Source organism: Ochotona princeps, chromosome 4 (assembly GCF_030435755.1).
Source record: "Ochotona princeps isolate mOchPri1 chromosome 4, mOchPri1.hap1, whole genome shotgun sequence".
NCBI classification, from domain to species: domain Eukaryota; kingdom Metazoa; phylum Chordata; class Mammalia; order Lagomorpha; family Ochotonidae; genus Ochotona; species Ochotona princeps.
In genome coordinates, this window is record NC_080835.1 from 48,543,091 (window position 1) to 48,570,013 (window position 26,923).

At 40.0% G+C, this 26,923-nt stretch overlaps 1 protein-coding gene across 2 annotated transcripts; it reads left to right on the forward strand.

Annotated features, from left to right (window-relative positions):
* The first annotated feature begins 8,913 nt into the window (after nt 1-8,913).
* On the forward strand, nt 8,914-26,290 carry OVCH2 (ovochymase 2). 2 transcript variants are annotated; one of them, XM_004590120.2, is made up of 16 exons: nt 8,914-9,069; nt 11,093-11,202; nt 12,902-12,993; nt 13,250-13,422; nt 13,786-13,881; nt 14,744-14,895; nt 15,946-16,135; nt 17,242-17,265; nt 18,905-18,995; nt 19,114-19,238; nt 19,975-20,115; nt 20,475-20,605; nt 23,558-23,651; nt 24,206-24,337; nt 25,774-25,854; nt 26,089-26,290. In XM_004590120.2, exons 1-16 carry the CDS (start codon nt 8,982-8,984, stop codon nt 26,115-26,117), a joined length of 1,749 nt encoding a protein of 582 aa, XP_004590177.2. In that variant the 5' UTR covers nt 8,914-8,981; the 3' UTR covers nt 26,118-26,290. The 2 variants fall into 2 exon arrangements, with proteins under 2 accessions (XP_004590177.2, XP_058519419.1); XM_058663436.1 differs by lacking the exon at nt 19,975-20,115.
* Nucleotides 26,291-26,923: the final 633 nt, after the last annotated feature.

Below are 26,923 nucleotides of genomic sequence, written 5' to 3' on the forward strand. Positions count from 1 at the left end.
TCATATTTTATTTCAGTTTTGGCATTTCCCACTTATCATATAGATGTTTCTTCCCAAATCCTGAACTCTTCATATACAAAGAGGCCATGTTACGGATAGACTTCTTCCTTTCTCAGCTTCAGTGAACTTTTTCCCAGCGCTGTCCTTTGGAAAGCAGAGAATCTCTTCCTTGTTTCTAATTTCTGTGGTTGTTTTTGTTTGTTTGCTTGTTTTTTGCTTTTGCAGTGATGTTCCTACTTGTATTTTTTTGAAATTGCTTTTTTACCTCAGAAATATTTTTAGATAATTTCCTGCCAAGTACATATTAATTTACTTTGTAATAAAGTTCAGAATCATGACTCCAAAGCATTAATTTAGCATATGTTTTTAAATAATACCATTACTGATGTTTCATTATACCAGTATTTATCTTCAATGTACATGAAAATCAAAGCAAAAGACTTAGTACTTCAACAAAGTTTAGCAAACAAATAACAAAAATACTTTAGTGGGGGTAGTGGGGGCTCAGCATGGTAGCCTAGCGGCTAAAGTCCTCACCTTGAAGGTGCCAGGATTAAATATTGGCACCAGTTCAAATCCTTGCGGCCCTGCTTCCATTCCAGCTCCCCGCTTATGGCCTGGGAAAGCAGTCGAGGACGGCCCAGAGCCTCGGGACCCTGCACCCAGGTGGGAGACCAAGAAGAGGCTCCTGACTGCTGGCTTTGGATTGGCTCAGCTCTGGCCATTGCAGCCGCTTGGGGAGTGAACCATCAGATGGAAGATCTTCCTCCCTGTCTTTCCTCCCCTCTGTATATTTGACTTCCCAATGAAATAAAAATAAAAGTATATATATAAATACTTTAGTGGGAATACAGACAAAAGCTTTTTTTTTTCTTTTTTAGTTTTCATTTGAAAGGCAGAACTACAGATTTACAGAGAGAAAGAGAAAAAGATCTTCCATCCACTGGTTCAAATTACCACAACAACTAGAGCTCAGTTGATCCAAAGCCAGGAGGCAGTACCTTCTTTCAGGTCTTCCATGTGGGTACAAGGGCCCAAGGATTTGAGTCACATCTGCTGCTTTCCCATGCTATAAGCAAGGAGTTGGATTGGAAGTGAAGCAGCTAGGACATGAACCAGTGCCCGTGTAGGATGCTGGCAAAATTAGCCTGTTGAGCCACCACACTGGCCCTTTAGCATAACATTGACAAAGGTACAAAACAAAATTTACAAAATTGGATTTGATCTGCTCCTCTGCTTCTCACCCAGCTCCCTGTTGATGTGTCTGGGAGAGCAGCAGCAGCTGGACCAAGTGCTTGAATCTCTGCCACCAACACTGGAGATAAAGACAAAGCTCCTGACTTCTGGCTTTGGCCTGATTTAGCCACAATCATTTTGGCCATTTGGAAAGTGAATCAGGAGATAGATGGAAGATCTATTTCTCTCTGCTTTCCTTCTCTCTGTGTGACTCTGATCTAAAAATGAAGCCGCAAAATTTCTGAATCCTACTATAATACGAAAACAACTTATTGAACCTCACCCCTCAACATACACACCACTTGAACCATGTATTATTTGGGTATGAAAGTCTATGTACATGATTTTCTCCACCTCACAACTTAGCAGACCTGCACCCTTCTCTCTCAGCATCCTGCACCATTGAATTATCTGAGGCTAATATGCTATTTCTGTATATACAATAGCTGTTTATGGAAACTTTCAGAATTTTCCCTACAATCCTTGTTTTTGGAAATTATACTATAGGATCTTTTGAGTACTGTTTTCTGGTCATTCCTATTTGATGCCAAAGACTCTCTCCCTCAAATTCTCTGTCTCTGGTCAGTACTGCAATCTTTTCTTTAATTGTGTCATTCAGTATTACTTCTTTCATTCTCACTTGGAGGACTCCTGACAGGTACATGTGGAAGCTTTGTGATCTGTCATCTTCACTTCTTTTTCATTCTTCTCAGCTCTTACACCTTTCAGGTTGTTTCTGGGGGCAGATTCTGCCACTTTGCTTATGAGTTCATTAACAGAGTCGTCCCTGTGCCCATTCTGATGTCCAACCCCTTTCTTAAAAGTTTATTTCTTTAATTCAACATAAGTTTTTACTGCCCAGTGTTTGTGGTTGGTTTATTTGTGCAACATTTTCTCTTACAGTTCTGAGTACATTAATTATACTTGCTGTACAGAGTTTATTCTGATTACTCTGCACTTCTGCATCTTCGGGAACTGGATCTCCTGCTGGGTACATTTGGTATCTCTCCTATGCTGTTTCGCAAGGATTAACTGTTTCACCTTTGCTCAGCTTTGTACTTCTGATGATCTATTAGTCTTTTCTGAATGCCATAAACATTTACCACAGCCACCTCCAGTGTCCCAGAGAAAGGAACAGGATGTAATGGCAGGCAGAGTGTCCCAGGAGCTGGACGCTCCCAGACTTATGTGCCTCTCAATGTTCCCGGATGTTTTCAACCACCTGGAAGGTTGCCTTGCCTCTAGACCCCAAATTTCCCCCTCATCTGCTCCCCCTGGGAAAACTATTCTTGTCTGGTATAAATTGAAGTGGGAAGGAAAAATGCTTGTTGTTACTGAAATACCCAGAATAATGACACCATTAATTGTTCTGCAGATTTCTTCCACTGACTTTTGTTCTTCCTTCCAAAGTTCTGCCACTCTGGAACTTTCCCAGCTGCTTTTTTTCTGAATGGGTAAGCTGGGCTATGCTTCTTTTTTCTAATTTATATCTTGCTTTTACCTTTCTAAGGATATTCATACTTTCAAGCCACTAAAAATAATCTACATCTTTTTGGCTTTCCAAAACTGCTATGAATCACTTATTTCCTAGTTTTTTATTAACATGAATTTGAAGCAGGAGCAGAAGGCTATGTTCTCAGGATACCAATTTAATCAAGCCCCAGGTGGGAGCCACTAACACCTCCTTCATGAACATTTTGTTTATTCCTATTGCAACAAGAGATGAGGCAGCTTAAATTAAAGGCAAATAAAACAGATTGCCAATTGAATTGCAAGATAATTAAGGTAACCAAGGCCTGCCTTCAGGGAAATAATAATGATGAAAATAATGCTAAAAATTTTTTTTAAAGATTTAAAAAAGAAAGATGCAGCCTGTAACAGTCAGGTAATTGGTAAAGAAGGAGCAATTCCCCCTGCACCCACATGACGATTCTCAGAATAGGAATGGGAAGATTTCAGGAGGAGAAATTTCAGTGAGCTGGTCATGAATTAGAGGAGCAGGGCAATGATGTCAAGATTCACATAAGTCAGAACTCTGGAAAGCTAACATGTCATGCACAGCAATGGAAACAATGAAGGAAAGGCAATTGGAAATGGGGTGTCTGAAGAGACCCTCTGTGTGAGGTTCCATCCTCTGCAGCTTCTTGCTGAGAGGCCTAGATGAAGACTAAACCATGGGGCAACGGCTCAGCTGGAGATGCAGCTGAGGAAGAAAGCCAGAAAAACCATCAATGAATAATGAGAAAATACTCTAACAAACATAAAACAGGGGAATGGGTTGTATCAACTACACAGAAGCTAGTTGAGGACAGGAATTACAAAGTTGTAATCCCTTCTTTAGTGCTAATTTAAAAGCTAGTGACAAGTAAGACCCCTCAGAAAAGAAAAAAAAAAGGTAGACCAAATCTCATTGGGTTCCCAGAGAGAAAAAAGGCACACAAAGAAATGCATAAGGACTTAGTGAATATAATAATGTTCTAGAAAAGATTCAGGATCAGAAATGAAAAAAAAAACATAAATTGAAAACCAGCCCTAACATGAATTATTATGTAATCTTGGGCATGCTCTTAAAGATATTTAATTCTTTTATTCCACATTTGTAAAATATGAAGAGAGGCAGAATAAAACATTATTGAAAATCTAGTAGAATGATATCTTTGAGAAGTGTTTAATCATAGTACTAGAAAAATTAACCTGCTTTGGAAGTTACTGGAGAACAAACTCATCATTCTTCAGAACGATTAATAAAGAAAATGAATCAAGCATTTATCTTAACTTTCCCATTTGAAATATAATGTGGGACTCTTACCTGATGAAAGGAAAATTTTATAAAATAATTTTGACTGGTAAATGCAGTAGAAATAATAAAAATTTCAATATAAAATGTAAACGCATGAAGTAAAGGATCTAGGGCAAAACAACCATGACACAAAAATATGAAGAAGTGAATACTTGATAAATCAGACTGGCAACCTGAAAACTACTAATTTTGAAGTTATAGAAAGAACAATTAGACATTATGTACTTCATGATGTTATACAACAGGAAGTATATAACTCTGGGCCCAGCGTGATCGCTCAGTGGCTAAATCCTCACCTTGTATGTGCTAGGACAGCCTATGGGCACCAGTTTATATCCTGACTGCTCCACTTCCCTTCCAGCTCCCTGCTTATGACCTGGAAAACAGTAAAGGTAGCCCAAAGCCTTGGGTTCCTGCATTCTTGTGGGATACCCAGAAGATGTTCCTGGCTCCTGGCTTCAAATCAGCTCAGCTCTGGCCTTTGTGACCATGTGAGGAATGAACCAGCAAATGGAAGATCATTCCCTCTAACTACCTTTCTCTCAATAAATCTGCATTTCCAATAAAAATAAATAAATATTAAAAATAAAAGTATACAAATTCATTATAACATTTCTTGCCAAAACTGTAACCTGAATTTGATCAAGATTCCATCTACATCTGCTCATCAGCTTTACAGGTTATACCAGCGTGCAGGAATAAATTAAAAAGCTACAGCCCTGCACTTAACAAAATAGAGAATTACAAAAATCTAAAAGATTAAATAAACAGTTCCTTCAACAAAAATAGCTGCACAAATACAAAGAGAAGGAAGCCACAGCTTAAGAGGTATTATGAGATAAAACAACAACTAAATATAACAGGTATCTTGCTCATATTTTAATACAAGTCAGTTAAAAAATTGTGAGTCAATTGGAGAATTCAAATATTGAATATCTGATATTAAATAATCACTAATTTTCATTGAACAACGCTGTTGTGATTATTTTAAAAAGTATTCATCTTGGCTGCACTAGACAAGAATCAGCTCTTTGGTCACCACAAAGTGAGGTTTCTTCAGGCAATCCCCAACTGGACCGCTGGGCTCAAAACCTGGGAAGATCATAGGATTTGTGGTCAGACCTTGGAATGCATGTATTGGGACTGGGACCCTCAACTGCTGATGACTGTGCAATGGATAGCCTGCCCAGGTGCATAAGGGGAACATGACAGCCAACTCATTTGGTCCTCCGGAGGATGTCTGAGTGCCATGCCAGAAGACAGAGCAGAACAGGTTGGACAACTCTCCTGGCCAAACTTTGGCAGCAAGAGTCTGGGTGAGTGGCTGCATTAGGAAGGACTCTTGGAACCTTGGAAAGGGTTTTCTTAACCTTGGAGCATCAAAAACAACAGCATCTCAGAACTGTAAAAACCACTGAAGCAATAGCCTTGAAACATTTTTCTCCACACTGAAGTTTTTAGATGATATTAAATGGTCATCCCTATCCCCGGGTACAGATGTAGTTTGGCAGCTGGGAGCAGCGCCTCCCTCCTTCATCCCTCTTCCCATATAGGATAAAAGGGGAAAAAAATAAAAACTGGAAGCATTTGTCCCACCCACCTGCCCCCCATATACCTTGATCCTCCTCACCCTATTCAGTGAATCACATGGGCCTGCATTCTTGTCATCCATGTAAATAATATCAAAAATAGAATAAAGATTTTTAAAGAGAACATTCATTTTAAAGGATACATTCTAAATTGCTTATAGATGAAATAATGTAATACCTAAGATTTGCTTCAAATAAATAGTTGTGGTGGAAAATGCTGCAGAAGAAATAAAATGGCCAAGTATGAGTAACTGCTGAAGTAAAGTGATGGGTAAATGAAAGTCTATTGTACTAGTCTCTATTCTTTTTTAAAAGATTTATTTATTTTTATTGGAAAGTCAGAGATACAGAGAGGAGGAAAGAGAGGAAGATCTTCCGTCCGATGATTCACTCCCCAAGTGACCGCAACGGCCGGTGCTGCGCCAATCTGAAGCCAGGAGCCTGGAAATTCCTCCAGGTCTCCCACGTGGGTGAAGGAACCCAAGGCTTTAGTCCGTCCTCGACTGCTTTCCCAGGCCACAAGCAGGGAACTGGATGGGAAGTGGAGCTGCCGGGATTAGAACCAGCACCCATATGGGATCCCGGCGTGTTCAAGGTGAGGACTTTAGCCGCTAGGCCATGCCGCCGGGCCCTATTCTCTACACTTTTAAGACCCTATATGGATTTTAAATCAGTCGTTATGTTTTATAATATTGTTTATCCTTCCTTCCTTCTAGATTTCTTACTTTGTCATTCCTATTGACTTTGATTGGACTGTCTCATCCCATGCTGCACATCTCATACTTTTTCCATCCTGTGGTCCCCAAATCCCATCTTCATCTCTCCCTGACATTCAGAAGATTTCTAAGATTCAGATCTATCTTCCAGTTTATTCATTCTCTTATCAGTTTAATCTATGTTTTTCTGAGCATATTTTTAATTTCGGTAATGTCTCCACATTTTGGACATTTGTGCATTTTTAAACTTCTTTTTGAGTCTTTTATCCTCTTGTTTTTAAAGAAGTACTTATAAATATAATGTCTATTAAATCATTACATTATATGGAGGTCTTAATGATAGTAGTCTGCTGCCGGATATATGACATACTCTTGGTTTGGCTTTTGTTGTTACTGGGTTTTGTCTTTTGTTACTTTGTAAATTTAAATTATGAACACATCATTCTTCAGTGGAGGCTTATCTGTGTTACTCTGTTCTGCCTGGATTGAGAGCATGCCCTTCCAAGCAGGTTCTGCTCTTAAATTGATAGGAATTATATAGTACTATAAATTAAATTAAGTGGTTTAAAAATTTACTAGTGGAGTTGAACATTTTTAATTTGATTATTTATAGCCCTTGCCAATGTTTTGTTGGATTATATTTTTAACTTTGCACTTGTTGAAATATTTAGTAGAGTCACTAAGCCTTTCATTAGATGTAAATTCTAAAATATTATCTAAAAATACAAATAAAACATTAACTCAGAAAAAAACAAATAAATTTTGATCTTGATTTTCGTTATATCACTGGTTCAGGATAAATTTTGATGATCATTTCTCAATTTGGAGATGTTCAGACAGCATAATTTTAACCCTAAATCCATATTAGGTGTAAATTCTGATCCAAAATTCCTAAGAGAGTTTTTCCCACACCAGAAGTTTAACAGTTAATTAATTTTAAAAATGAAGTTTGCATTACCATGCCATGCAAGACTTTAATATATTGCTTTTGCAAGCAACTACAACAATGTTGTTATTTTACAACCCCTAGAATTCTGGCTTGGGTAGCTGACACTATGGTAACTTAGTATCTCAGAACCCAATGCACTCTCCATGAAGATGAGACTCTTAACAAGGACCAAAGTTTGCCCCCTCGGGAGAAGAGAATATCAAACTCTCAATGAACAGTTTTATTTTGTGATCAGCTGTGTTGATGTATGCATTGACAGTTGTGCTCAGCTATATAGTAAGTAGGTTCATACAAGAGCTTGAAGACATGATAGAATTTTTCTGTATAAAGTAAGATTTCACTTTCAAATGACACTATTAAACCAATAGATCAAAAGCTGAAAGAGCTCTGAGCAATAAATCAGTTTCTATATGTACTCAACCCTGGATCATCCCAGACTTGTACAAATCTTTCTGAACATATCACATTAGCAGCATGCAACATGTATCAAGGAAATAGTGAACCTGGAATCCAGAAGGACACACTCCTAGTTAAATTGCTCTGAAAAGTGACAAACTAAAACATACTTTTCAAGAAACATTTGTATCAATGATAGACTGAAAATTTCATTATAGCTTATATGTAGATTATGCCTTGATACTAATTATTACTTACATTCCAGCAGCCAAATATTTTTAACTCAAGATAAAGGTACTTATAGATAAAGCTTGCAGAGTTCTCCTTCCCATAAGACGGTCTCAATAAGTGGTTCCTAAACTCAGGTGTTTACAACTTTTTGGTTTATATTTGTATTATCTGTATATGGTATTTTCATAGATCTATCTTATACCAGGGTTAAAGTAAACATTACCAAAAGGAAGTTAGGGGTTTCTGGTTTGACATTTTTTGTTTCAAGCAGGTAATTCATAACTGCTGACAAAGAATTCCTATGTGGTAATGGATGACACCGCCCAACCCACAAGTATTAAAAACACACTGACCATGTGCCAGTAACTCATTCGGGAAAGAGAAAGGTTTGAAGACAAGCATACACATTTTCCTTCACCTATACATTCACCAAGTATAGAAGTGAAATAAACTGAGTGTTCACCATCTATTTAAAAAAATGGTGGGATATTGCAGATTCACAAAATAGCTCAATGTACTGTGTCCTAATAATTATTTAGTAGCAAGACTGAGTGTGCTACAGAATTATCTTTCTTCTTCTTTTCTAACAAATGTGCAAAGTTAACTATCTAGCTACATTTGAAAAACAGGAGAAAAAATATTTTAGATGAATGTGATGAGTTGTTTGGGAATGTGTAGAGAAGTCCATCCTTACAATTAAGCGCAATTTTGACATTTAATAACCTTGTAAAACTAGTAGCCTGTGCCCAAGAGGCGTTCTTGCAAATGAAAAGCTTAAACACTACCTACTTGGGTAGCAAACTATATTCCAAAGGAAGTAACGAAGTGATGGAGGAAGTCTAATAGGGCATGTAATACTGCTTGACCAAGGCTGCTTCTGTGGTTAAATCTCCACATCTTGCAAAAGATCTTGGCAAGAAACCACACTCACAACCATCATAATAAGTACACGGTTGAATGCCTCAAGTCTTGGTTAATGAATAAACTTATTTTAAATTGGCTTGTTTTTGGTCTCCCAAGGTTCTCTATTTTTGTTCCTTTTAGCCTAACAACTAAGTCTGAAAATGCCTGTAAGTATGAACAAGCTGGTTTTAGTGCTAGGAGTGATCTATTTGGACCAAGCTGAATTTGCTACTCTTTCTCTCCCCCAAGGTAAGTTCCAGATGAACTGTACTAATTCCTTTGTCTGAAAGAATAACCTTTGCTAGCAATAGGCATTACAACCACACTCCAAATTCTTTTGGAGAAACTGGAGGGAAAATACATTTTGGAAATCAATTCTTCTTTTTCCAAGTAATTACTTAGGACTTCCTTCCCACATTCCATATTTGAAATTGGGTAAAACATTCATGGACTGGTTCTAACACTTTTACATTTAGTTTCACTACGGCAAATGGAATTACAAAAAATATCCCATCTTCTTTCATGGGCCTGGTTCTGGAAATTAGCATGGATTTGGAAGCAATTGTAATCCTTTAAAAAATTACCATGCTGGGAAATATAAAACATGGTCATTGCAGTGTATTACAAATAGGCATTCCCCCTTGATCATCATCAGCTGGAAACGGTTTTTGGCCAGCTTCTCCACAGTCAGGCTTGTGCCAGACCTAAGCATCAACATGCTTTCTGTCTTTGCTTCAGTGACTTCAGGAAACAGTAAATTGTGTGTCTGAGGGATTTATGACTCATTCAAGTCAAACAGTTAGAAAACAAGCCTTTGATCCAATATTAATCCTGCACGGGGTTTAGAACTAAAAAAAAAAAAGAAAGAAAAAGACAACTTACTGTTACATTCATGCTCTGCCACTAATTGCCTGTAAGTCTCTTAGTCTTCTCAGCTGTAATGCGCAGGATAATGTGTTTCATTCACAGGAATAGAATGGGGATTAAATAAGATGTAATTTTAAGGAGTGTTGCATATTTCACTCTTAAGGATATATTATCAAGAAAAATGTTCATCAATCTAACTTTTCAAGAATAACTTACAGGAAAGCTCAATTGCTATCCTGTCTGCTGTCGAAATTTTTATTCTAGCCTATCTCTCAGGTAGGTAGTAAAAAAAAAAAAAAACAGTTGAGGTAAAGTACGCACATGTAAATTTTTTCAGGGAGAAAATTTTTTTCATAAAAAGAATTCTCTCTTCCATTATCTGACAATCCACTGTCCTATCACTGGATGCTTTTTCTCTTCTTTCCCCTTCCTGAACAATGTGTGACTACCCCCTCAGAGAATTAAATCCTAGCAGATTTATTGCTGTCTGAATTTCAGCCATCACAGACTGTGGTTTCAGGCTCAGTTTCACAGATAGAGTAGAAAAAATACGCAGAAAATCGCAATAAAAGCAAAGTATAAGCTGAGCGACTTTTATGAATCAGGAATTGTGCTAGATATTGTGGATTTACATATTTCAGAGGTTAACTTCCTACCTTTGAGAAGTTCAGTCTTACTGTGTTGGAAATAGCCAAAATTGGGGCTGGCACCATGGCATACAGGCTAATCCTCCACCTGTGCTGCCAGCATCCCATAGTGTTCCACTTCCTTACCCAGCTCCCTGCTTATGCCCTGGGAAAGTAGCACAGGATGGCCCAAGTGACTGTGCCCCTGTACCCATGTGGGAGACCTGGAAGAAGTATCTGACACCCAGCTTCAAACCAGTTCAGTTCTGGAAGTTGCAGCCATTTGGGGAGTGGGCCAACAAACAAAAGATCTCTCTCTTTGTGCATGTCTCTCTTACCTTCTCTCTCTAGAATACTGCCCTTCAAACAAAACTAAATCTTTTTTTAAAAAAAGAAACAAAGAGAAGAAATACGCAGAATAACACGTGATCAATGTCATAGGGTGACTACAGTGCTGTGAGGAGCGTTTCAGGTGCCAGGGAGCTAAGAATCAAAATGGGGCTTCATTCAGCATACCTCAGCAGAGATCTGCCCACGAAGCCCTTCATCTTCATCTCAGAAAAGTATATCTCTTTATGATGTATTTGTTTCTCATGACAAGAACAAAGCAACTGTAAATTGCTTGTATTTCAAACCATGGCAAATCATGATAACTGGCTGATTTTCTACATGCTCCGTGTCCTACTTTTTTGTTTGTTTTCTTGTTCAGAAGTGTTTTCTGCACCCCTCAGACCTAGAAACCATTTAATCACACAATGCTTGTCCTATCTTTTTTGCAGCTCCCAACTGTGGGCAGCGTCAAGTTAGGACACGATTCTGGAATAACTTTAACATTTTCAGTCGCATAGTCGGGGGAAGCCAAGTGGAAAAGGGTTCCTATCCCTGGCAGGTGAGTATCCCTGAGTGACATTCTCTGCTGGGTGGCTACAAGATATCTCAGGATCAGATCTCTAGAATCACATGCTACTAGTTAGTGCTCCCTTCTGCCTACCTCTGCACCATAGCAGAAACCTCATGAGTTTCTGCAAAGATCCAAGCCCTGCACGATGTACATCAGCTGAGTTCCAGAATAGGTGTATTCACTGTAGTTTCATGCACTACTGACTCACTTCAGAAAACTGAATATTCCATCCCAAACTTTAAGCCGCTACCACAAACATCATACTTCAGAATTCTAAAAATAAAAATTTTGAATTTACAATTTAAAAAATAATTGATATCTAATACAGTTATTAAAGATATAATTTATATTGTTATAGTTAAAGAAGACCACAGGGGACTGGCATTGCAGTACAGGGCTTAAGTTACTGCTGGTGACAACCACACCCTATACTCTGCTGGAGTCCCAGCTGCTCCACTTCTGATCCAGCTTCCTGTTCACACACCTTGAAAATCACCCGGAAAGGCAGCAGAAAATGGCTCAAGTTCTTGGTCTCCTATCACTCATGTGGGATATCTGGATGGAGTTCCTGGTTCCTCGCTTTGACCTGGCTTAAGTAACTACTTGGAGAATGTATCAAAATATAGAAGATAACTGATCTATCTATCTATCTCCCCCTGTATATATGTATCCCCCATAACACTCTTTCAAATAAACAAACAGATTTTTTTTTTAAAGATTTACTTTATTTTTATTACAAAGTCAGATATACTGAGAGGAGGAGAGATAGAGAGGAAGTGGAGCTGCCGGGATTAGAACCAGCAGCCATATGGGATCAAGGCAAGGACCTTAGCCACCAGGCCACGCCACCAAGCCCAAACAAACAGATCTTAAAAATAATTTGTAGAGGGCCCGGCGGCATGGCCTAGCGGCTAAAGTCCTCGCCTTGAACGCCCCGGGATCCCATATGGGCACCGGTTCTAATCCCGGCAGTTCCACTTCCCATCCAGCTCCCTGCTTGTGGCCTGGGAAAGCAGTCAGGGACGGCCCAAAGCTTTGGGCCCTGCACCCACATGGGAGACCCGGAAGAGGTTCCTGGTCCCGGCATCGGATTGGCACGCATTGGCCCGTTGCGGCTCACTTGGGGAGTGAATCATTGGATGGAAGATCTTCCTCTCTGTCTCTTCTCCTCTCTATATATCCGGCTTGCCAATAATAATAAAATCTTTAAAAAAAATAATTTGTAGAGTTCCAATAGTTATGAATATGAGAATGGTTGGTGCAAGATTCTTCCCTCAGTGGCTTGAAGGGAGCAGAACATGTTGAAAGTCTCCCTAGCCCTCACCTTCCCTGTTTCCAAACTTCTTCAACTGGACTCTATCTTACAATCCTTTATCTTCATTCATAAATATTTTTTTCATATTCATATTGTTAGAGCCACAGATCTGGGCCAACAGTTTTATCCCCATGCCAATACTTGTATTAAATTATCTACAGTTAACTACTGCTCATCTGGACCAGGGTTGAGAATATATTGGTGCTAGCCCTTTTTTCTGTATGAGCTGTAAAGACTGAGTTTTGCCCCTGCATAGTCCATGATTCCTAATATTTATGAATAAGGTGTCTGTTTTTCAGAATATGTCCTGTCACCAGGTTTGGAGGAATCCCAGGGCATTAACCTGTTCCCATTTAAGGTCTTGTTATTCAGGTGTCTCTGAAACAAGGGCAGAAGCACATCTGCGGAGGAACCATCATCTCCTCTCAGTGGGTGATCACAGCAGCTCACTGTATTACAAGCAGGTAGGGAAAGCCTAGTCCCTGGAGAAAGAACCCTCAGTAATGACACTGTTAAATCATGGGCCTGTCAGGAGTATTGCTTTAGGTGGAAGTACCCTGCTCAAGACACAGATGGGGTGGCATTGTGAGATGATACTCAGTCTGCCTCCTTCGTCTGCTCAGCAGCTTTATAGCATTTTGAAGAGGGCCTTTTCTCTATCGTTAACATGGTACCAAGAGCTCCCATGAAACCATTCCTTGTATGGCTTCTTCTTCACAGAAACATTGGGGCAAACTTGAATGTTACTGCTGGAGAGCATGACTTGAGCCAGAAAGAGCCAGAAGAGCAAACCTTCAGGATCAAAACTGTCATTATACACCCACATTTCTCCACTGGGAAACCAATGGACTATGATATTGCTCTTTTGAAGATGGCTGGAACCTTCCAGTTTGGTAAACAGTAGAGACTCACCCTGCATTGCCCATCCCATATTCTAAGTAACCTCAAACTCATGGTACTTCCCTGCAGTATTATGCACACCTCATAGGCTCATTTGTTAGGTCATGAGGCTTGAAACATAGATTTAACTGGAGGGTGGCCCACCTCAAGCTTTTTTCGGCTTGTGGTTCTGGGTATGGTATCGGGTAGAGTCAGAAAAGGATCCTTTTCTGAGACATGATCGCAGGAGGTATCACAAAGAAATATGACAATTCTGACATGGTCTTTGGGGGACCACCTGGATTTCAACTGGTGAGTGTCTAATGGTATGCTCTCCTTGAGAAGTGGACAATCCCTGCTTTTATTTTTTTCTTCAGGCCAGTTTGTGGGGCCCCTGTGTCTTCCAAAACCAGGGAAGAGATTTGAAACTGGACTTGTTTGTACAACTGCAGGTTGGGGCCGCTTGACTGAAGGTAAGAACTTCTCTAACATTTCCTTTAATGAAAGGTTAAAACTTTCTGATGAGTAATCGGCAAAACAATTTTTAAAAAGATCTATTTATTTTTATTGGAAAGTCAGATATACATAGAGACAGAGAGGAAGATCTTTTGTCCACTGATTCACTTCCCAAGTGGCCACAGTGCCTGGAGCTGAGTCAATCAGAAGCCAGGAGCCTAGAGGCTCTTTCGGGTCTCCCAGGCAGGTGCAGGATCCCAAGGCTTTGGGCCATCCTTGACAGCTTTCCCAGGCCACAAGCAGGGAGCTGGAATGGAAGTGGGACCGCCAGGACATAAATCAGCACCTGGCTTGTGCAAGGTGAGGGCTTTAGCCAATAGACTATTGCACCGGGCCCAGAAAATAAAAATTTTAATCATTTAAAAAAACAATTCAACAAAGTATTTCTAAAGCTAGAAAATGTCATGTTTCAGTTAGGAACTCAATCTTGGGGTAGACATTTGGGCCAGCACTTGAAATGCTGCTTAAAATACCTGTTTCCCACACTGAAACGCCACAATTCAACACCTAGCTCTGGCTCTTGACTTTAGTTTCTTGCTAGTGTAGACTCTGGGAGTTATCAAGTAATGGCTCCAGTAGGTCTCCACTACCCTCCTGGGAGACCTAGACTGAGTTTCCAGCTCCCAGTTCCATCCTGACCTAGCTGCACTTCTGGGTATCTGGGGAGTAAACCAATAGATGGGGGCCCTCTCTGTCTCTCAAATAAATAAGCAAATAAATACTAAAAAGAAATTCAGATCCTTCGCAAAGACATCAACTTCAATGGGGTAACTTTGACTCAGAAAGGTTCACCTTGCTAGGTTTTTGTCTTTTTTCCAGATGGTGTCTTCTCGCAAGTCTTGCAGGAAGTGAAACTGCCAATTTTGAGCCAAGAGAAGTGTGTGGCAGCTCTGCTAACCCTAAAGAGGCCCTTTAGTGGGAAGACCTTTCTCTGCACAGGCTTCCCTGAAGGGGGGAGAGATGCATGCCAGGTAGGTGGAAACATCAGAGCTGGTGGGCCACAGGTTGGACTTCCCTTGACTTGGACATTAGGTGAAGGAGTAAAAAAGCTGCTTCAACTGGAAATATACCTGCCTAATGACCCAGCAGTCCTACTACTGGGTGTGTACCCAAGAGACTTAAGCAATATGTATCAGAGATACCTGTACAACCATGTCTAATCTATAGCAGCTTTGCTCTCTATAGCCACAATTTGGAATCAATCACGATGTCCACTAACAGATGAATGCATTAAGAAGACAAAGAACATACACAGTGGATTTTAATCATCTATAAAAAAGAATGAAATTCTACCATTTGCAGCAAAATTCTCTGTTTGAAGTAACTGGAGGACACTGTGTTGAACGAAATAAGCCAGACCCAGAAAGACAAATGTTCTCCCTTATTTGTGTGAGCTAAAACGTATTTTTTTAAATTTAGAGAAAAATGAAAAAAAAAGAAGGCTTCTTCCAACTATTACAGGAATCTGGAGAGAAGGGTCAGATATAAGATGTCACATCAAAAGAAAGGGGCAGTTTCAATAGTCTATTTTTAGCAATGAGTGTGAATACAAAGTGGGTCTTCTGGTTTTTCCAACAGAACAGGCAGGTAACAAAGATAATTCCAAGAAGCAGCAAGAATAAGCTCCGGGTTCTACCATCCCAATGATAGGTGGCTATTACCTATTTAGACATTTCTGTGTTGCGACTGTTGGGAACTTTACTTTTCCTCCATTTTTCCTGCTGACTAGGACCTGACGTCAATATAATTGTGGGGTACAATTTATCTGACTTTGTGGCTATAGCATGAGAAAGGGAAAGGAAACAAGTCTGCTGCTTCAACCTAGACCTAGAATGGAGTTAGAATGGGTAAAACTGATGCTCTTCTATGGTATTCAAGAGTCATATTGAAATTGCATTTGGCTTAGATTACTGACAGTGAGGAAACGCCACTCTCATCCAGTGTCCTTATGGGGAAAGAGTAAGCACTCTGGGGCACAGAAACTCACACGCATGGTAACAGAGGTTTTTCCCTCCCTGCAGGGAGATTCAGGGGGTTCACTCATGTGCCAGAGTAACAGAGGCATCTGGACTATGGCTGGTGTGACTTCCTGGGGATTGGGCTGTGGTCGAGGCTGGAGAAACAATGCACTGGAAAATAAGCAAGGATCCCCTGGGATCTTCACAGATCTCAGTAAAGTGCTTCCCTGGATCTATGAACACATCCGAACTGGTAATGAACTGGCATTCAATAAAGAACCTGCCATTTTGGCTGGGCTAAGAGAGGGCACCGGCAGTGTAGGCAAGTCAGGCCAGAGAGCAGACACACTCCACTCATTTGTTCTTGGAGTAGCACATGGGGACTTGAAAACAACAGTGAACTAGGGTATATACTACATGCAAACAGTCAATGAAAAAAAATTTAATCTATCCATTCTATTTGGTCAAATCAGCCTTTAATTGAAACTATCCTTGAGGATGATATGTTTTTACCACGCATCACTCTGTTCTGGCAAGAATAATCAGGCTATAGTAGGCCATTATCAACCAGGGACTGTTCTGCCATATAGGGAACAGCATCACCACCAGGATTAGGGGTCCATTGGCATCCACTAGAGAAGGGCCACTGATACTTCCAAGCATCTTATAATGCACATGACAGTCCAGCACACAAAGAATGAGTCCATCCACATTTTCAATAGTACCATGGCTGAGATGCCCCAGCATTAATTCGAGCACAATGAGTCAGAACGGGCCAGGATCTTCATACATCTGTCTACTAGATTGCCTAGCCAGCTGAACACAATTTCAGTTCTGCATCCAAACTCAGTTTAATTTTTCTAACTGGTGGTTTCCAGATTCAACAAAGGATTCTGTCCATTCCCAAAACATGAAACTAATTCAAGTTAGTTCAGTAAGAACTTGAGTTTATTTCTAAGTGTATGGTCCTGTGACAGGTATCTGAGCCCTCAGTTCAAGTTGTAGCTATGAACAAAATGGTCTTGTGGTTGTGGGCAAGTTATTTCCATCTTTAGCCTTTATTCCATGTAGACCAACCTTTTTATTTCTGTGTAACTTCCAAGTTAATCACCATTTATTGATTAGTTTTATTAATTTGTTTGCAGATCAGTAAAGAGAATCATGCCATCTCCTTAAAACACCAGGACTCCATTTCTGCATCATCAGTTTATCCCTTCTGTTCACTGTATAGGTTAGATTTTCATTGGTTGTATATTAACCTAAAAGTCTCAGGAGTTAGGACAAAGACATGCTAACTACTTGAAATACTGCTTAAAAGATCACAAGCATTGAATCACATCTTTCGTTTTTTTCCCCCAGGAAATAAGAAAAAGAGCACCAAAGGTGGGTATTCCTTGCAACCTGTTGCACCAGGCTCATGAATTGACATCCATCATTTATGAATGTCAGGTCCTTTCAAAATCAGCAATCTTCCTCCTCTGCAAGAGTTCTTCATGCTTACCATGAGTAAAACTATCATTTGGAGCACCCACAGACCTCACTAACTGGGCAATTCCATTCTCAGCAAGAGACATGGAGTGCCTCCTCCCCCATCCCTTATTTCATTTCCCATTAGTCCAAAGTCACATCTCAAATCAGCAAAGATGTGTTAAACCCCTTCTCTAAATTAGACACTTGAAGGAAAAGGGGAAGTTTACAAGCCATATATCTTGCCTTAAACTTATACAAGGAACTCACCCTCAGTGTTATGTTGCAGCTCTACAATAAATTCACCCTGTTATATCCTATCTCTGGATCTTAGTTTCCTAATCTGTAAAGAAAAAAGTTTGAAAAAAAAAGTTTGTAATAGATGGTCTCTTAGATGTCTTCAGTCCAAATCTTCAGTTGTTCTTTGAGCCTACAAAATCCTCCCCAAAGAACAATAAATGAAAGTAGTACTCTGAGAGCTCAGAGGAGGGGTGGCTGCTTCCAAGCTGAAAAGAAACATCAGTAAATCAGTAAGAGTTTTGGAGCATATACATCTTTTAAGCTGAGCTTTGAAGGAAGAAAATTTTGCCCAACAGAAATGGTTGATGGGCTAAAAAAATTCCTATCCAAGAAGTCATCCTCACCGAAGAATACATATTAACAGATGGAGACAGGCAAATCTGGAATGAAACGGAGACAAGTTAGGCAAACCAGCTGAGGCACAGAGGTGTAATGCAATCTACTGAGGGAAAAGCAGCAAAAGATAACTTGAGATAAAATTATTAAAACTTCAAGAGTCACTTCAAAAGTTTGGATTTTGAAGAATAGAAAGTTAATTAATTAGATAATAGATTAAAGCTGGACTTTAAAAATCACATTACATATTAGTATATACCAAACATAGGTAAGTATACATATATATTAATTCAAGAAATAAGAAACAAAGGGCTGAACCAACATTTTGCCCAAAGAATGAAACAGAAGAAACTAGAAAGAAGAAAAATTAAGACTTGGTAGCCAATTCAATGAATATTGTAAGTGGTGGTGGTGGTGGGCCCAAGCATAGTACAGATGTTTTGAACATGAGAAACCAAGAAGTAATAAAATCAGAAATGGAAACAGTTTTGCTGACCCAGAAAATGTTTTGTGAAACATGCTAAGTTTCAGGGAAGAGAGCTAGAAAAACATTGTAAAACAATGTTTGAATCAGGGAAGTAGAGAAAATGAGTATGAATGAAACTAATCAGGGGGCTCATGTAGAGAGGGAAGATGAGGATTAAAGACAGAACCTAGGAAGTGTCTGTATTACAGAACATTATGGGATCAGAGAAAGATGAGTTAAGAAGAAAACATATATAGATTATCAAGTTTAAGGGTAAGGGGGCTTTTAAAGGAACAAAGAAGCATACTGCATTGCAGAGGCTAAGAGAGGAGAAAATGTCATGAAGAACAGTAGACTACAATCTGGAAAGAACTAGAAGGTGGAAGCACCTGCACAGCTTTTAGAAGGAAGGCTCACGGTTGTGAGCCATCACTGTTATCCCTTCCTTCCCAGCCCAGTGCAGTGAGCAGCATGGCGTAGTCAGTGGCTCTGAAGGCGAACTGCACTTCCCAGAAAGCCTCCTCCTGTATTATGAAAGCAAACAGTGAGTAGCCCCCTCTGACACCCTTATGCCCACCTCCAGGCTGGCTGTACCTATTAACTGGATTGGCATCATTAATTTCTACCTAGAAATGACATCCTTTCAATGTGTTTTCCTGCAGACTGTGTGTCTGGACCCTGTTGGTACCACAGGCAATGCATGTGTTGCTCAATTTTTCCCGCCTGGATGTAGAGTCTTGTGAGCATAATTACCTGTCAATATATTCTTTAGAAGACAGACTCATAGGTGAGTGGATTTTCACACTGTCCAATGGAAGCTAGTGCTACGTGGCTTAATGAGAGCCAGCTGCAATATGTCTGGCACTGAGGCATCCCTAAACCACTCACCGGCTGATTTCAACTTTGAGATCCAGAATAGGGAGAGAGAAGGAACTCAGTCTGAGCCTGTGGATGGCTGAAAGGCCACAGAACATTTCATTTGCTGCAACTGCTTCCCATCAAACCCAGTTTCCAAACCCACTTGCCGGAGTAGGAATTAAGCTAGGAGTAAAATCCACATGCATTTCAGAGCCTGCTGGCCACTGCTAGTACCCCCAATTCCAAATGCTGCTTTCCAAGGCATAGAAATGACTTTTACATGCTTCATCAAGCTCAGAAGAGAAGTAGATAAACCATGAGGTGACAAAAATTACTTAAACAAGATATGTTGTAGCATTTCTGTGATCCTCCACTGGAGGCGCTTTTGCCTCCAGGGGACAACTGGCAATATTTTCTAAGCACTTTAGGTTTTCATGACTGGGGCTGGGATTGGGAGGGACAATGTTGCTGGAATCAAAGTTGGCTGTCACAACTAGAAGGAGTGTTTGTGGTAGAGGTCAGCAGTGCTACTAAACACCCAACTTAAGGCACAGGGCAGAACGAACACAAAGAATGTTCTGTTCCAAAATATCAATAGTGGCAAGGTTGAGAAACTAATGGGTAATGCTTTCTAAATGCTGAACAACACTCTCTCTGTGTTGCAGGCAAACTCTGTGGAGAAAGACTTGCTTCATCCATTCTTGTGGGTTCCAATTCCATGAGGCTGGAGTTTATCTCTGATGCCACCGATTATGCTGCCGGGTTTAACATAACCTACAAAGCGCTGAAACCAAACTACATTCCTGGTAAAATCATTGACTTTTATCACACGGTATCCAGGTCTTAGGTAGAAGTTTAGGGTCCACAGGAAGCAGGTGAGGCGCAAGGGAGCTTGCTCCGAAGCCTGGGAAACTCTACAGTAGAAAGGAAATCATGAGGGACAGCCAGCGAGCAGGCGCAGTCTCTCCTTCCACAGTCCTAACACTCATCATCCAAAGGAGTTAAGAGGACCTAAAGAGTTCCTGAAAAGGAGTGCTCAAATTTCTTCCTTCTTGGCTCTGTCTAAATATTCAGTTCATGAGTTATTTGTAGGAGACAGGGGAGAAAAGTGAGAATTCTTTATTGTGGTGGTACCAGATGTCTGCCCTTTATCCTTGTATTTCAGATTCAGGTTGCAATTCCTTAACTGTTCTCTTTGAAGAGGGTATCATACAGAGTCTTCACTATCCAGAAAACTACAGTGACATGGCTGACTGTAACTGGATTTTCCAAGCTCCCCAACATCATCTAATTAAGGTACTGACTCTGATTACCCTTACTTAGTCATAAGATGTCTACAGAACAGCTAACACAAGCATCATATGGCAGGCTTTTAAAATCATATTTTTGATACCTAGTACCTAGGACATGAGGCTCTCAATAAATATTTGAAAAATGACCTGGCTTATTTTCCCATGAAATTGTCAAATATGACCACTAGATGGTACTTGGTACTTGAACTCTACACTTCTTGTTGTGGTTGAGCGGGGGGGTGGGGGGGATGGGGGGGGAGAGGGGGAGAGCATAAAAAGCAACAACAGAACCAAAAAAGTGTTGCCCTAATCTTTGTACCTGATGATTTTGATCAGGCTCTACTTCCACCTATAAACAGGAATTTCTCCCTTCTTCATTAAACTACTAATAGAATATTATGGCATAAGCAATGGCTGGCAAAACTCAATAGTAACCACGGCAAAAATCATTAAACCTACAAAGAAAAGAGCCAGTGGGCCTGGTGTGATAACATAGCGGTTAAAATCCTCGCTTTGAGTGCGCTGGGATCCCATAAGGGCGCCAGTTCTAATCCTGGCAGCCCCGTTTCCCATTCAGCTCCCTGCGTGTGGCCTGGGAAAGCAGTCAAGGATGGTCCAAACCTTGGGACCCTGCACCCGCGTGGGAGACCCGGAAGAGCTCCTAGCTCCTGGCTTTGGATTGGCATAGCTCCAGCCATTGCGGTTGCTTGGGGAGTGAACCATCAGACGGAAGATCTTCCTGTCTGTCCTCCTCTCTGTATATCCACCTTTCCAATAAAAATAAATAAGTCTTTAACGACAACAACAAAAAAAGAGCCAGTAATGAAGAGGAAGTAATGCAAAGCAAGGGGAAATGCTGGATAACCAGAGCCAGAGGCATCTTGGGGTAGGGATAATGGGAAGTGAGGCTGACGTCAAATTTTGAAAGCTTTGAATATCAATGTAGGGGGAGCGGTTATTCCATATTGGATTGCAAGAATTAGTAGCCATTTGTCCATTAATTGGAAATGTAGAGTGGTTGAGTACCATCATCTTGGCAGTTGAACATAAGACTGCAATCGAAGTATGATTGGACTTAGGCAACTACTTATAAGTCTTTTTGCTTAATTAATCATTGAAAGTCAGATGGTCTAGGAAGAAGAGAAAGCAACATAGAAAATAAAGCAGCAGGGCAAGGGGAGAGGTGGAAAGGATTTAAGGAAAGTAAAATCTCAAAGCTCTTATACATTTGAAGCAGATGAGATTTGGGATGTAAGAGAAACAAATCGATATGGGTCTTAGCCCTGAGAATGGAGCTTTTAATTTAAAATGTACAATAAAATTAAAAAGTTGCAACTGACAATTTGGATTTATCATAAATTTTTAAAACTATTTTAAATAAATCATTAAGTCCTAATTCTAGCACTCAATAAAACAAACCGAGAAACAGAATAATTAGACTGGATAACTGAGATCAGCTGGGATTGCTGCTGCCTGAAGTATTGCATTGGACCAGAATCTCGATACAGGAACAATATCACATAAATTTATGCACAAGTGGGAGAAACCAACAGAGTAAAGCATAGATAGCTTCTAAAATTTCTGAAACCCAGAGACAAAGCAAAACAAGATGAAGATTAGTGCTGGAGGATAAAAACTTAGGAATGAGCCTATTTCTGGGAGCAGGAAAAGGAAATGTTCAGGTGAAATCTGAAAGTGCCACACCATCCTCTTGCAGGGCCTACCTGGTAATTTTGAAGCTGGTGTTACAAGTCATACCAATATACATACCATTTTGACTTGCAGAGAAAAGGAGCCATTTCCAGCAAATATCCCAGTAAGGGATTAACATAACTAACAAATGGTATCTCCAACATCTGCTTTCTCTTTCCATACCATTAAAGATCATTTGCCTCAGTGTTGTCCTATTCACAAAGTCCTCTGTCCCTTGCTGGGGGGCCAGGCTCCTCAAATTCCCCTCCATCTTCGTCCCAACTCCAATCTCTCTGGCTTTTTCTCCTACCTATTCTGATTTAACACTCTCTTGACCTGTGCTGCCACTGTGCTTAAACATCATTTTATTTGCTCCTCCTCTATTCTGCTCCCCATGTACAAACACCTGACAAAAACAAGTCTCCTATACAGAAAATAATATGAGAAGGGAAGAAATAAACACATTCTCAAGATGAGGAAAAGGTGAAACTCTCAGGCATAAATTGGGCTATTATGCTACACTGAATATCATGATTATAGAAATGATGGAAATAGGTTTCTCATGATTTATTCATTTTTGAACCCAGGTTGATGTAAAATGGTCACATTTCTTTTCCAGAGTTTTATTTTTCATATATTTCATAATCTACTAAAGAATTTTGCTGAGATTTACATTTAACCTTAGTATTCAAAATCAGCTTCCTGTAAACCATACCGGGATTTCCATTTTCATGCACATTCATGAATTCTCAAAGTTCACCGCACTGACTCTGAGCTCACTTTCCAAGTGCTCTGGGCAGCTCAGATGATACTCATTTTACATTTGATCAGAAACAATATGTATCCTGCCAGGTAGAATAAGACATTCTAAATATGTACGCTTTCAGTTTTGACTCAGGAGAATTAGGGTTCAAGATGAAATATCAGGAACCAGGGTACAACACAAAGATGTCCAGAGAAGCATGCCTATATCACTAGCCAGGCAGCATCATCCAAAGCCTAGTCATTTTTAACGAGAAAAGTTTCCATGGGGGTGGCTCTCCTTGTCTGTTATGGCTGTGAGAGAAGTCAGATAACTACACATTCAACCCATATTTTAATAATTTATATGTTTTAGAAGGTTTGAGCCTGTGACAAAGCATCTCTACCTAACTACTAAATATGCCACTAACAAGGTGTCATTCCAGAACAAGTTGACCAAGCCCTATTTCACTTCTCTAAGTCAGATATTGTTTATTCTGGATGTAACTTTGAGTCTTCTCAGCTTTCATTTCAGAGCCTGGAGATAGAAGAAAATGGAGATTGCACTTCTGACTATGTGACAGTACACAAAGATGTAGAAGGGAAGGAGGAAATAGGTTTGTGTTCCCTTGGAGCCCTAGCTTCCACTGGTTTGCATCTAAACCTAGTCTTGAGAATTCAAAACAGCTTGCTCAATTTTTTTACCTTCCTGTGTACCCTCCTCATCCTTCAAAGGGTTTTGTTACCACTCCCTGTTCTATGAGGGGTTTCAAAAGCTAGTGAAAATTGAACTAAAAGATGATGTGCATTTTCCATGAATTTTTTGAATTCCCCTTATGGTTTGGGCAGGAACACAGAAAATGAATATCAAAGAACCATTTGAATGAGAAGGAACACCATGAATCAGAAGTCAGAAGGGGAAAGTTCCACTGACATAAGTTGGAATCAGTTCTGTTATAGGTGTTTCCATTTGGGATGTTTAGGAGACAAAATAACTAAATTATTAAATGCATATTTAAAAGAAGCAGGCTACCTTTCTATTTTGAAAAAGAATTATGACATTCATCAGGAAAGCTTATTTCTCAACAATTACTCAAGGACACATTTTTCTTTTTCTATCTACTGTTATTGGGTTCTTGCTGACATCTCACCTGGCCTGGGCTTGAACCAGCTCGGATGTGTGGCTATGATGTGCCCAGCCCTGTGCTGAGTTCCTCTGGAGTCATGCTCATCAGCTTCCAATCAGACGAACATGGCACCTCCAAAGGCTTTCAGGCTACGGTCTCCTTCCTTCCTGCAGCAGGTAAGCAGAGGAACTGACTCTGCAGTTGCTATTTCCAACCTTCAAAATGTGGTAACAAAGGGCAGCCTTTAGGGCCCTATATGGACACATTTGATTCTCATTATTTGCAGTAACTGTATCCTACAAGGTTGTCACTGAATAAGATGCCAGTGCTCCTATGTTCCCACAGACCTCTTGGAAACTGCCGTCAATTGATCAACACATAACCTAATTTTATATGTGATTCTATTTAAAGATACTTTATTTAATATATAGAATTGATTCACTAACATAAAGTCATAGCAAATAACAATACAGCTCACATCTGAATGCTTATCTAACATGTATATTATATTTCATTTAAAAATCACTTAAAATGTATATTATTAGTCAACACACAATAATTATGGATATTCATTTTGAGCAATGTGACATTGCAATGCATGTATACAATGTGTTATGATCTGATCAGGGCAATCACTTCTCGGCCTGTTGACTAAGATCAAGTGTAGTATGATCTGATCAGGGTAGTTGATATATCCATCAGTGAAACATGTGTTATTTCATTGTGCCTGGAATATTCAAAAGTCTCCTTACCAGCTAGTTTAAAATATACAGTTAGTTGTTGCTAATCATAACGATCCTACTATGATGCATGTACTTCCTCTGTGAGATCCATCCCAGCCTTCCTGTCCTTAGGAACACTGGATGGCAGTTCAGTGCTTTGCTTGGAGGTCATTTTAAGCAAATTATCCCCAACAAAATGCACAAAAATGCAAAACATATGGTAGTAAACAGACCATAAAAAGGACACTTGCTGATGTAATAAGAGAACTAAAATGAGAAAGCACAATGTTGTCTTGCCCCATCTCTGCTGGGAAAATGCATCTGTGCAATTTAACTTTATCACTCTGCAATATCTGTAAACTGCCATAAAAGCACCATCAGTGTTGCTTTTGGAGTTTAAAAGAAATATTAGTAAATAAAGAAACAGTTACTGAATCTATTGGGAGTGAAGACTATGTCTGAATTTTTGCCTATCTCCACTAGACAGGTTATCTTAAGACGCAATCATCCAAAATTCATTTAAGAATGCAGTGGGGATCAATCAGATAACATAAACTTGGCAATAAGCAAGTGTGTAATACATAGCAGACATTCTGTACATGCAATGCCTTCACTAATCCCCATACTCTGTACATGACCTAGCTAGCTTCTTTCCAAGCTCCCACTCTTATGGTCCCTTTGTCCAAATCCCCAATTCCACAACACCACTTATCATCTTGTCAAGTTATTCATCTTTTTAGGTGTGAAGCAGCTGCAGGTAGTAGAGCCAGGTACTAAATAACCCATAAAGTCCAGTTGGCTAAAATATCTCTGGATTACAGCAGTCGTAATTTAGTGATGTGACTGTGATAAATTCTTAAGCTGAACAATTTAATTGTGCTTATACCCAGATGTAAACATCTCCACATCAGAGGATGATTCACAGTCCCCGGAGGCGTGGAAAGTGCCACCTGGAGAAATCGATGCTCCTGGTAAACTGCTTTAGGGAATGTGACCAAACAATACTGTTAGGGTACATTCCAGGGAGTACCTGGGCCCAGAAAACAAGTGTGACGGGTTAAAATACATCGTCCACCAATAATATGTGGGAGCCCTAACCTGAAATGCCTCAGAACATGACTTTAGTTGGATACAAGGTCTTTACAGAGTGATCAGGTTAAAATGAGGACAATATGATCAGTGTTTTTTTTTTTTTAAATGAAAAGGGGAAACTTGGATGCAGAGAGACACCTAGACACAAAGAAACAGCATGTAGAGATGACCCATGCAGACACGGAGGCAACCCACAGGTAGATGAGAGGCCTGGGACAATTCTCCATCGCATCCCCCAGCAAGAACCCTGCTGGCACCGTGTATTTGGATTTCTAGCCTCTAGAACTGCAAGATAATAAATTCCTGTTGGTCTAAGCTACTCAGTCTGTGGCATTTTGTGATAGCAGCAGATGAATACACCGGAATTGGCTTACACAGCTGTAGAAGGTTGACTTAGTAAACTCACAACGCAGTCAGAAAGGGAAAATCACAGTACTACAGGTATGGTTAAAGTCGTTCTCTAGCGGAATTTGTTGTCCCTCTTGAGAAGCTGCAGTCCCTGTTATAGGGCCTTCCAGCTAACACAGTCAGGCCACTCAGACTATCCAGGATGATCTCCATACCTAAAGTCCACTGCTGAGGTCCTTTAAGCACATCTGCAAAATCCCTTCGCAGCAGCACTTGGATTTGCGGTTCATTAAATAACTGCAGGCAGCAGCTTAGCCATGCTAGCACATCAAAAAAGCCATTGCACAGAGCTGTATGGCCTGTGGTCATCATCTATCTTTGCTCAAAGCAACACTAAAATATTTCTAGCAAAATTTCCATATCAAGTGACTCTTTTGATGGAAATAGCCTGTATGCCTAATTGTGGTCTGGCTCACAAGATCCCCTTACTGTAAAATGGTAGGTTTTTTAAAAAGCCTCTAAAACTACCAGGTTTTAAGGTTAATGACCTTAGCAAGGCTGAGCTCTCCCTTGTCCTTTTCTTCTCCGTAATACCCACTA